The 11214-nt window shown below is 33.1% G+C and overlaps 1 protein-coding gene and 1 long non-coding RNA gene across 2 annotated transcripts in view; both read left to right on the forward strand.

The window, feature by feature from the left end:
- Positions 1-1343: 1343 nt before the first annotated feature.
- LOC106124045 (uncharacterized) lies at positions 1344-5141 on the forward strand. The gene is made up of 2 exons (XR_001228181.1): positions 1344-2042; positions 5003-5141. It is a non-coding gene; the product is annotated as an uncharacterized LOC106124045 (long non-coding RNA).
- Positions 5142-9199: 4058 nt separating this feature from the next.
- CPG10 (cuticular protein glycine-rich 10) overlaps positions 9200-11214 on the forward strand; it is a 2514-nt gene continuing 499 nt past the window's right edge. The window contains exons 1-3 of the mRNA XM_013320288.1: positions 9200-9496; positions 10221-10428; positions 11099-11212. Of these exons, the coding sequence (XP_013175742.1) occupies positions 9233-9496; positions 10221-10428; positions 11099-11212 (586 nt within the window). The 5' untranslated portion in view covers positions 9200-9232. The remainder of the gene's footprint in view (positions 9497-10220; positions 10429-11098; positions 11213-11214) is intronic.

The following is an 11214-nucleotide window of genomic DNA, read 5'->3' on the forward strand; positions in this document are numbered from 1 at the left end:
GTTTAGATATATCCTTGAAAAATAGTACTCCTTATTACATTTAATATCCGTCTTACATGAAGAAAATTTTGCTTCTATAAAATTGACAGGCGTTAAGTTTCTCTTTTATACTTTTCGTTTTTAATTCAGTGTTACACATCTATTCTCTGTACGAAAATACTATTTTATCCATTAAGAACGATGCGAGAGGTGCATCAGTATTTTATCTACCTACCTCCCCAAATTAACACTATTTTTATTATATTTTATAGTATGACAATTTGGACCTGAATAAGCCTCACCGAACTATCTTCATTTAAATGAGTTTATTCGAACCAAAACATAAAAGGAACAAAAGCTTTTAAACATTAACCATATTCACAGAAAACTTGCTAAAATGATGTAATCATAGTTTACAGGCTCCTCTATTTATATCTTATTTGTTATGGCATACTTTCAATTGTAAATATGAATTTGAAAACTAACACATAAAATCTTTGTCACATAAAAGGTTAATGCATATTTTTCCTGATAAAAAACAATGACGAAGGTACCATTACGCAATCGTTAAAAAAACTACAAGGCGATCCTCTATTGTAGAACAATTGACGTACTTATTGAAGATTCAGGATATTCCGATGACTCACGAAGAACCGCCAATGTGTTGATATATTAACATATCCCGCTGTACAGATTACAAATGGCCCTTAAGCTGGGCCATTGCCAGATTTGACGGTATACATTTAATGGTACATGACTCTTGAGGCGTTCCAAATTTGAATATAACATTTAACTCTTCATGTTTTATTTATTCTTTAATTATCTACTACTATTTTAATAACAGCAAATAAAGTTTTATAAATGTTAAAGAAATTCAATTGCTCCTAATGCAGCTCTATCAATAAATAATTAGCTGCGATTTTTCACCTTTTTTTTATTTTAAAAGTTGTGACGTCATTTAAACAATACGGCCAGTATTATTTGGTGCTGGTTAATGAAACTTTTTATGTCATTATTAGTTTCTTTACTTTGTTTAAAAACAAGATATATAAAGTATGTTAAATTATAATCACCAAACTTCCTGCATCTACCATAACCTTATTAAATATATATATTGTTTATCTTCATTACATCAAAAGATAACTCAAGAGGAAAATAATGTTAAAATATTAGTAAACTACAGATTAAACACCATAATATCTTCCACAGATTCAGAAATTTTTACGTAAAATGTAATTATTATATTAAAAGAAACAATAAAACTAAAGACCCGTACTTACCGGTAAGGTAAAGACTGGGTCAGATCAACTTAAAATGGCGACCACATCAGCTTGTATCATAAATTACTCGTATTATTAATGTGTTATTACTAATGTGAAATACTGTTTAATATACTATGATATCATCAAATGCGTGTCAAGCGTATTGAAAACTAAAATATAATTTTATTGAATTCCATATTAAGGAAAAACCCGCATCGGTAGACTTTTTTTAAATGGCAAGTTTTCGTGAACTGGACATAAGTGAATTTTAATTTTAGTACACATCAAGTTCGCCGTATGTCAGAGAAGTCGGACATTCGAGTTTTATACAATAATTTTATTAAGTGTTATAGTGAAAATAGTTTTGTGTAAAAAGTAACAATGGTAGGGGATTTCTTTGTTGTGTTAACATCATGTCTATTTATAGTTTTCGTTAACGGATGGACTGTATTTCCCTTACCAAACACTCCGTACCAGCCTCATGCAACTCCTGCGTTACAACCGACATGGCAGAAACCAAACTGGTACCAGAATTGGAACCAGCCGTCGGCCCAGCCGTGTGTAGAAGGTTCAACGGCATCTCCAATAATTGCACCGGGTTCTATCCCGTCACCCGCCTTACCACTTATAGTACCTAAAAAGCCTTCAAGATCGCAAGTATCTGTCATGAGTACGGATGAATATTTGACACCAACAGCTGTCCTAACCTCTCCCCAATACATGTCAACTTGGGAACCCTATTAAATAAAGACAGCACAATAAATACCAGAATGATGGAGTTTTATTGTACTTTAAATTAAGGTATGTTTACTAAAATAATATAATTAACTTTACGCATAAACATACAATGTTTTGCACAGATAATTTTTATTATAGATTTCCCGAACACTTAAAACTCTCTTTAAAATGTCATGAAATCAACGTAAGTACGGATTACTAAAAAACTATAGCTATATTTCTGGTAATCACAAAATATTTTCATAGTATGTATACGTTATTCTCTGGGAGGTTTTGTTTCGCGCGTTGCAGACACAAGGCTACTGTGGATTCCCCAGTCGGAGACCGGACAAACAACTAACATACCGACGAAGCCTCGACTAGATAAACAACTTTATTTACGCGTTATTACTATAAAAAAACCTAACGTCCGTACGTTTATTAAATACACTATAATTATTAACAATCTCAACATTTAAGTTTTTATATGTTTATTTTAGTTTCATATTATGGTGATACTATCAAGTATTTGCAATGCATAATAGTAGTAAGTGTTGCACTAGAAGCTTAAGAGAAAGTTCCGCAAATCTATATTTGACATAATCAAACTAATATTATAAATGCGAACGTTTAGGTGGATGAATGAACGTTTGTTTGAAGGTCTATCTGAAACAGGTCAACCAATATCTATGAAATTTGGTATAGTTGTACAACATAGTCTGGAAGAACATATAGGCTACTAATTATTTTTTGATTCCGCCCGGACAGAGTCGCGAGCGACTGCTTGTCTATTAATAAACCTACGAGTATGCAAACATATGGCAAAAGATGGTGTATCAAAAAATCAAGATAATGACGCAAATTCTAAATTAAACAAGCTTTAAGTTGGTTGAATAATAAGTTTTGTAATTAAGTTAATTTAGCAATTAATAAGTTAAGTAAGGTTTTGGTATTAAGAACTAGATGGCGTTTTAATCAATTTTTATAAACGTCGCGAAACAAGGCATTAATGATTTTAAATTGAAAAAGTACTAAAACTGGAATGTATCCGCCAAAATCATATTTAAATTTTGATCGATCCCAAATATAATTCTCAAGGACAAAATCTAAAAGGAATATAAAACATTTAACTCAACCTTTCGCAAATCGTGATCTTATTGGATTCACAACAAACGTATATAATGCCTTCCTATTTACTAACAACGACATTTTGCTTTAGGCACGATGAGTTTAATTCATAGAATAGATAAATTGAGAATTATTATATTAGTTACGTTATTATTAATAATACTAATTAATGTATCTAGTGCAGATTTATTAACAACTAAAAGTTATGTAGGATTAATTTTTTCCGTGCTAGCTCCGCCTAAGAATTCCAGAGCGCGTGTAACGGAGACAGCTAAAGACTATCCAGTTCTGTTGCTACTGGCTAATAAAAATAATAGTTATAAGTATTCGCCTAGAATGGGAGAACAATCGGAACCTATTTATGTAGAGGTAAGGAATCAATCCTGTACCACTTATATCGTTTTGACCTATTTCATATAGGATATATATAATAGGAGTCGTTTAAGCGTCGGTGACTCAGGTGTTAAGCCCTTGACTTGCAATCTGCAATATCCTAGGTTCGAATCCCGCCATGTACCAATGTGTTTTTCGATTTACATTTATCCACCGTTCTTACGGTGAAGAAAAACGTCGCGATGCGACCTGCACATATCTGAGAATAACTTCAAATATGTGTGAAGTCAACCAACCCGCTCTGGGCCAGATTGGTTGACTAAGGCAACCCTAACTTAGGGTAGGCTCCGAGCCCCTCAATGGGGACGTATGGTGAGCTGATTATGAAAGTTTCGTTTAACTGTTTTTAAATATTACGGTGAAAACCCACGGAAAAACAACTGCGCATACTTGTAAAGACGGTTAACGGATGTATTAGCATTGTCTGATGACACTGTCGTCCTTTGAAAGTCATAGCGCTTCATTACAATTCATCGTAAAAGTTAGAAGCGTGAAACTATTTCCATCCTGCTCTCTTAGATGCCTCTAAGATGCATACGAACAGCTAGATTAAAACAACTGATAATATTAATAAATGTAACTATACAATTTGAAACCATGTCATCTTTAATATGCTTTGTTTTAATACTTTAGAGCTTTTGTTTAATGTTTGGGAAATGCCGCGAATATTCGAGTGTATGATAAGAGTGGATTTTGTCAGACTCGCACCGACATAATCACGATATTCCTAAAAAATAACTTATTCTTCTTCAATTTCGTATAGACAATATAGCAATGAGGAGCAAATGTTGGAAATTCTTCATTCATTTAACCAAAGTACCGGGTTTTAAATTATTCAAACTTTCGTGAGATATTATAATAAACTGATATAAACACGGCTAAACACTCACGTATATTGGTCCGGTGGTGGCACCGACTAGTTTCGAGCCCATCGTGGGCCCTTTATCAGGATGAATGGTACTGGTATAATTTCACGGCCGCGAATATATCTGAGTAGTTAACCGTTTCATATCAGTGTATCGGGTTTTAGTGGGTTTGTAAGTAATTTGACTAATGACTATATACTATGCAAATATTAATTAAAGGATAAACCCATAATCAACAATTAACTTGTTTTACCATTCTCTAGTGTTCACTTACATTTATAACATTTAAAGATCAAGGCTCAAGTCGGAAATATTATGTAATTTGATATTTAAAAACAGTAAACATCGATTTAAGTATTTACGTATATTTAAGATTATTCACACAATGATTCGAAATTAATTTACAAGCATGCCAACTACGTATAATACGTTCGAACTAAATAATTATTCTTAAAGGTCTTTTTCCACTAAGCGGCTACACGCGCAAAACACGCGCGATTATCATTTTGCATAGCATTCGAGGACGCTTGAATGGAAATAGAACAAGTGACTACATAAAAATGGCGCCGTGCTAATCGCTGAGCGGATGATACCAACGGTCTTGTCAACAAGCTATGGAAAATCGTATGTTTATAATTTTCTTTTCTTTTGTTGCAGAGACTAGAAGAACGCATCAACCCCAGACATGCAATTTTATAACAATTTCAATGTTTGTATTATATATTTTTAAAAGCAATTAGTTTAAAATTTGTTACAATCTTTTGCTTCTTAAGCTATCAATAAAAACTGTTGAACATATTTAATTTTTTTTTACATAATTACTAATTATTTTATACTAGCAGTCGCCCGCGACTCCGTCCGCGCGGAATTAACAAAAAACTTATTGATTAATCTATGTATCCTTACAAACTATGTTCTAAATCTGTGCCAAATTTTATCAAGATCCGTTTAGCCGTTCCGGAGATACCTTCAAACATCCATCCATCCATCTAAACATTCGCATTTCTTATATTAGTATTAAGCCTATAACGTATTGCCGTCAATAATAACTATCGGAAATATATTTAAGGTCGTATATGCATTAATAACATCAGATAAACATAATATGTTTCATCTTCAACAAAGAAAAAGAGTAAAGTTCAATGCCAGCGTATACGGCAGTCAGATGTTTTTTTTTCAGATGTTGCTTGCTCTTCCTTAATATGTAGGTGGTGTCAAAACACGATTATACGTCACCATTTTATATGAACTACCATGAAAGGTCGTTTAATAAATAAGATATAATCATTTTTATTGTACTACATTCCTCTGATACATTTATCGTTTATAAAAATATTTTTGCAAACATCATGGAACCTCTACCTTATTGTTTAAATTATATTACTTTTCATAATTACTCGTCAGCCCATATTCGGTGATCGTCGACGATTAAATATCATTTTCAAGAAGAGAAGTTAGCGAAGAGACAGAGAAGAAAGTAAAAGAAGATAGAGAAGATGATTTTCTCTACACGTTGTGTCGCATGGAGAAGACCTGTTCTTGTTATTAAAAATACTTCAACGATAAATAACGTCTTCACATTAATATTTATAAAATTTTCCAAACGCTAAATACGCTTAATACGTTGCCGTTTTTATAGCATTTGATCCGCTGTTAATTAACCCCGGTTATATGATGAGTAAGTAAAAAATATTATAATCATAATATACGATTTTTATTACCTATAAGAGCGTTATTAGCGCAGCTGTTAAGTGCTTGATCATACCGAATCGAAATGTACACGTCCAGATTCGATTCCTATGATGTACCAATTAGTTTTTCGTTTTAAGAATTTTCATCCATCATTTATTCATCCGACATTCTTACGGTGAAAGAAATTTAATGAGAAGTTAACTAACCCGTACTGGACCAGCATGGTTATGACCTATGGCCTAGTCGTCCATAATTTGAGCAGACTCCGAGCCCCACGGTGGGGACATATTTAAACTGCTTTATCATGAATATTTTCCTCTTAAAGGAAATTGAGACACTAAAAAAGATGAGAAGAAGAGATACGCAAACAATCCATGGATTCGCTCATTCTACTTTGCTTGACATTGGGAAATTTGTAATTGATCTATTACCGAACCCGGACACGGGTTTAACCCATTATCTTCCAATATAAATAGAGTAATAATGTATTGAATCCATAATTCGTCGATTCTGTGCACGTTCGCCGTCACCGCATATACCTTCTTGCATTTAAAAGATGCTATGACATATATTTATTCAATTTAGAAATGACGTTAGCCTGCAATAAAACTTATCATTTGTTTTCTGTTGTTTTCAATTTAATCTCGACAACTTAATTTCTTTCGGTCTTTACCTAATTGTTTAGTATTAAAGACACGTTTTGTACTTATTTTTGTGGACAACTATAGATGGATATACTTATAAATATGTTCTTAGGAAAGCATAACATGGATGAGACTATAACTATCCTTCGCAAATATATTATACCAAACTTAACAAAAAATTGTGAACAACTAACACGCAAAAAGAAATATTATCATTAAATTGTAAATCATGCCAAGAAAACTCCCTGTCACATCTTCTAGGGTTCTTTTTGAATTCTTCAACAGCAAAGAGATTCCGAGAGGGAGCTACCTCGGCAGACGGGGTCGTGGACGAGAGCGAAAGCGTGCCCGTGGTCCCGTCCTGATGCGTTGGAGGAACAGAGAGGTTTAGTGGGTATGCCTCCGCTATGGAGGAGAATCCCACATAACTACCGCGTCCCCTCCGGGGCGCGGAGTATACATAAAGCATTCCTCTCTGGAAAAAAAAACGTGCGAAGAGATTCATTTTATTTTTCAATTAAAAAAATGAAAATAAGTACTCTTCACCGATGGAGCTGATTACGCTAGTTCTCCATTAGATTTTTATCAAAATGGATAAAAAAAACACAAAAAATAACAACTGTGAGCTACACGTATTGCAAATAACGTAAAGATAACAAAAAAATCATTGCAATGTTAGACGAAAACCAGTTTCACGGTAATTCCTTCTAGTTAGAATAAAACTTAGGCAAAAACCTGTAACGTATTCATCGTTTCTGACTTATATTATCAAACTAGCTGTAGCCAGCAACTCCGTCCGCGCGGGATCAAATAGGAACTTAATTAGTAATGTGTTCTTTCAGACTATGTTCTACATCCATACCGAATTTCAGCGAGATCTATGCAGTCTGGAGATACCATAAAACAAACATCCATCCATCCAAACATTCGCATTTATGAAATTAGTAAGATTATTGACAATGTTAATAAATGTAATGACAGACTTTGAGCACAAAAACTAATACGACCTACCTAAATATCATTCATCACGTATTAGGATATTCACCTGCCTTTAAATTATTATGTTTTGTATTCGTACTCGTATGTTAAAAGATTTTAAAAATGATAATTTTTAAATATATGTCGTCAATGTGGTTGTCTATGGCCAGCGTGGTTGACTATGTCCAACTTGGGGTAGGCTCCGAGCCCCTTGGTGGGGACAGATAGTGAGCTGATGATGAGCTGATGATTTCGTCAAAAATAGATTTAAAAAAAAAATCTCCTTGAAAAAAATGTTTCCAAAATTCAATTTAAAATTATATAATTTCTAAACAATAAGATTTTACATAAAATACTAGCTGTCGCCTTCGACTCCGTCCGCGCGGGATAAAAAAATAGATAGTAGCCGATTCTCAGACCTACTTAATATGCATATAAAATTTCATCATTTTAAAATAGGTCAAGCCATTTCGGAGTCGTATGGTTACTTTATGATACGAAAATTTTATATATAAGATTTTTTGTAATTTTTTTTATCATTATTTACATATTTCATGTGATTGCAGACAAAACAATTATCCGGATTCTTAAGGAAAAACCTTTTCCACGTTTAATAGGATTTTACCGATTACTAAGTACCTATTATGTTACGTTCAAAGCAATCTTAATACAGCCACATAATTACATAAAGTTGATGTTTCATACGATATTATTTCCTGCAAACAGATATCACGTAACAACCGTGACGATGATAAGCAAAAATAATACTAATGAATACTAAATACTATAACATGTTTGATTTATTTCATTGGATGTACTTAGGGTAAGTTTAAGACTAACGGTGATGACACATACGGGCCGAGGACAATGGAATCTAGGGAAAAATTAAATCAAAACATTTTTAAAATGAAAATAGATTAATTGATGACACGTCACCTTTAATTAAGTACACCTCGGAATTTGTTTTTATATTTTTTTTAATTTGATTTTTTTTATTAATCTTACAGTAAATATATTCTGCTACCGTAAGACGCGTTTATGTTAATTTTTTTACAAGTACAATAACATATAAACTTTCTTTAAATAGAAATGAAATGAATTTTCATAGAATTAGTTCTCTCATTAGATTCAAAGGTCACAGATGCACTCAACAGTTGTGCCACAAATTTGTAGAACTCAACATCTCTAGTTTTTTCAAGATCGATTTGAATTCGCAGCCTTCCATTTTCAAATAAAACAATTTTTATTGACTCCAAACAAGTGGAATTAAAAGAGCAACCGCTACTGTTCATGTTAAAATGTAACCATACCGACTTGGGTGTCCGGTTTAAGGGAATAACCAGATTTATACGTGAACGGACTCTGCAAGTTATCCGCGCGGTATAACAACGTTATAGAAAATTTAATATCAAATAATAATTACTCATAAAAATGCATAACAGTGTCAAAGCCTACTTTTTATAACGTCACCGTGAGAAAATATTCTACGAAATATCTTGCGAATAGTGACGTATGATGGCGTCAGATCGAATGTATAAATAGGTCGCGACAGCACGTCCCGCGGCAGTACACAATGGGATTCAGTGTGGTGGTGAGCGTGGTGGCATTGGCCGGTCTGGCCTGCGCCACAGTCGGTGACAATGCCCTAGACTCCGGCGAAAGGGTGGTGCTTGTTGCACCTGTGCTTGCGCCCCCCAAGGACTCCAGGACCCACGCTAATGATCGATCTAGACAGTTCCCGATACTTGTGCTTTTAGCTCAAGAAAGCCAGCCTCCCAGTGGACGGGAGACCTCCGCTAAATCTTTGGGAATCAACCCTCAACCTATTTACGTACAGGTAACGTTGAAATCTTTTATATGAAAAATATAAAATAAGGAAATTTCTAGTAATTTTCTTCATAATAAAATTAAATCTTTAAAGAATTAAATTATCATATCATTATAAATAAGTATTAACATAATGCTACTTTTGTATAGTTCGAAAATAATCCTATCCAAGGTGATATTGGGATGTGTACGAACGAGTTTTGAGCTGTTTTAAGTGCAAAAAATAGTGTAATAATTTTATTATTACTATAAAACCTGTTTCAGAAGCACAAGACCTCGACTCTTTTGAGATTTAAGTCACTCATTAAAGTAATTAAAAATATTACTTCTTAAATTTACCTACGTATCACAAAAACATGTTTGTTAAAATATTATGAAAGTTTAAATCTTAGTCGAAAGAAGTTCAATAAGTTCCTCAAAGAAAAAAATTGCTTGATAACCAGTGATACTATTTCAGATTTTTAATTGTAATTTTACCATTAAAATATTCGATATCCACAAATAAAGACCGAATTATTTATCTCTATATCAAATTCACTTGATTTTCCTACTTTTCCATCATTGATTGGAGCTCTTGGAAGTAGTTGTTCAGTTTTCCATTTCAAACGAAAGTATCGGTAAACATCGTATTTGGGCTCTTAGGACCAAAAAAAACTAAAAACACATCTCTATAATACATCGTTCAATTTAACAGCCACAAAATGTTTACTAATTTTAAGTTATAATTATTACAGAAACTAGAGGACCAAGAGAATGCTCAGGCAGTCAGGCCAAACAGACAGAAGAGGCATCTCCTGAAGAGTTTACTTCTCGGGGGAGGAGGTGGAGGTGGGATCTCTTTTGGCGGAGGTTTCGGCCTCGGCGGAGGCTACGGCGGAGGTTACGGCGGCCATGGCGGCTACGAGGAGCCAACCAAAACTATTGTATTGGTGAAAGAACATGGTAAGCAAATATTAAATTTATTGTATAAATATTACGTTACGATAATGACTTCCTCGTTACATCACAAAGACTGTTTATTACAAATGATGCAATTTAAACATGTAAAGGATTTAAATTTAAAATGTATATGTGACTGTAAAAGGCTGAATTAAAATTAATTATAAAGTTTTCCGACATGAGTTGATACATAAATAATTTATGGAATATTATAGTTAAATTTTATAATTTTTCAAAATTCTCTGTATACTCGTATGTTTGTCGTCTATTATAAAGTTAAGTAAACTAATATATTAAGTAATAATATATAATAAAAACTAGGTATATGTTTTACGGGATGAAAATAATTTATTTTGTTGAGAAAGTTCATACACATATGTACTTAAATGATGTATTTATGCATTATTAACAGTTAATATCAATAACAAAATATACAAGTCAAAGAAGAATAATACAGAAGCTTAAGTTTTTCTTTCCATTGCATAAAAATAATACTAACAATAATAGTAAATAATTATGTACATTTTATTTGCATAATTATAAATGTCCATTTAAAGAAGTTAAAAATAATCCATTTGCATTTATATCACCGAATGTCGTAAAAGAATAAGAAAACGTATCGATATCAAATGTAATCGTTTTAGTTTGTTCATTTATGAAATGTGTCTTCCAGGTCATGGCAGAGGTTACGGCGGTGGCTACGGTGGTCATGGTGGCTACCATGGTGGATATGATAACGGCGGCTACGGAAACGGAGGCGGGTATAACAACGGCGGGTACAACAACGGC

Source organism: Papilio xuthus, unplaced genomic scaffold (genome assembly GCF_000836235.2).
Source record: "Papilio xuthus unplaced genomic scaffold, Pxut_1.1 DF825946.1, whole genome shotgun sequence".
NCBI lineage: Eukaryota > Metazoa > Arthropoda > Insecta > Lepidoptera > Papilionidae > Papilio > Papilio xuthus.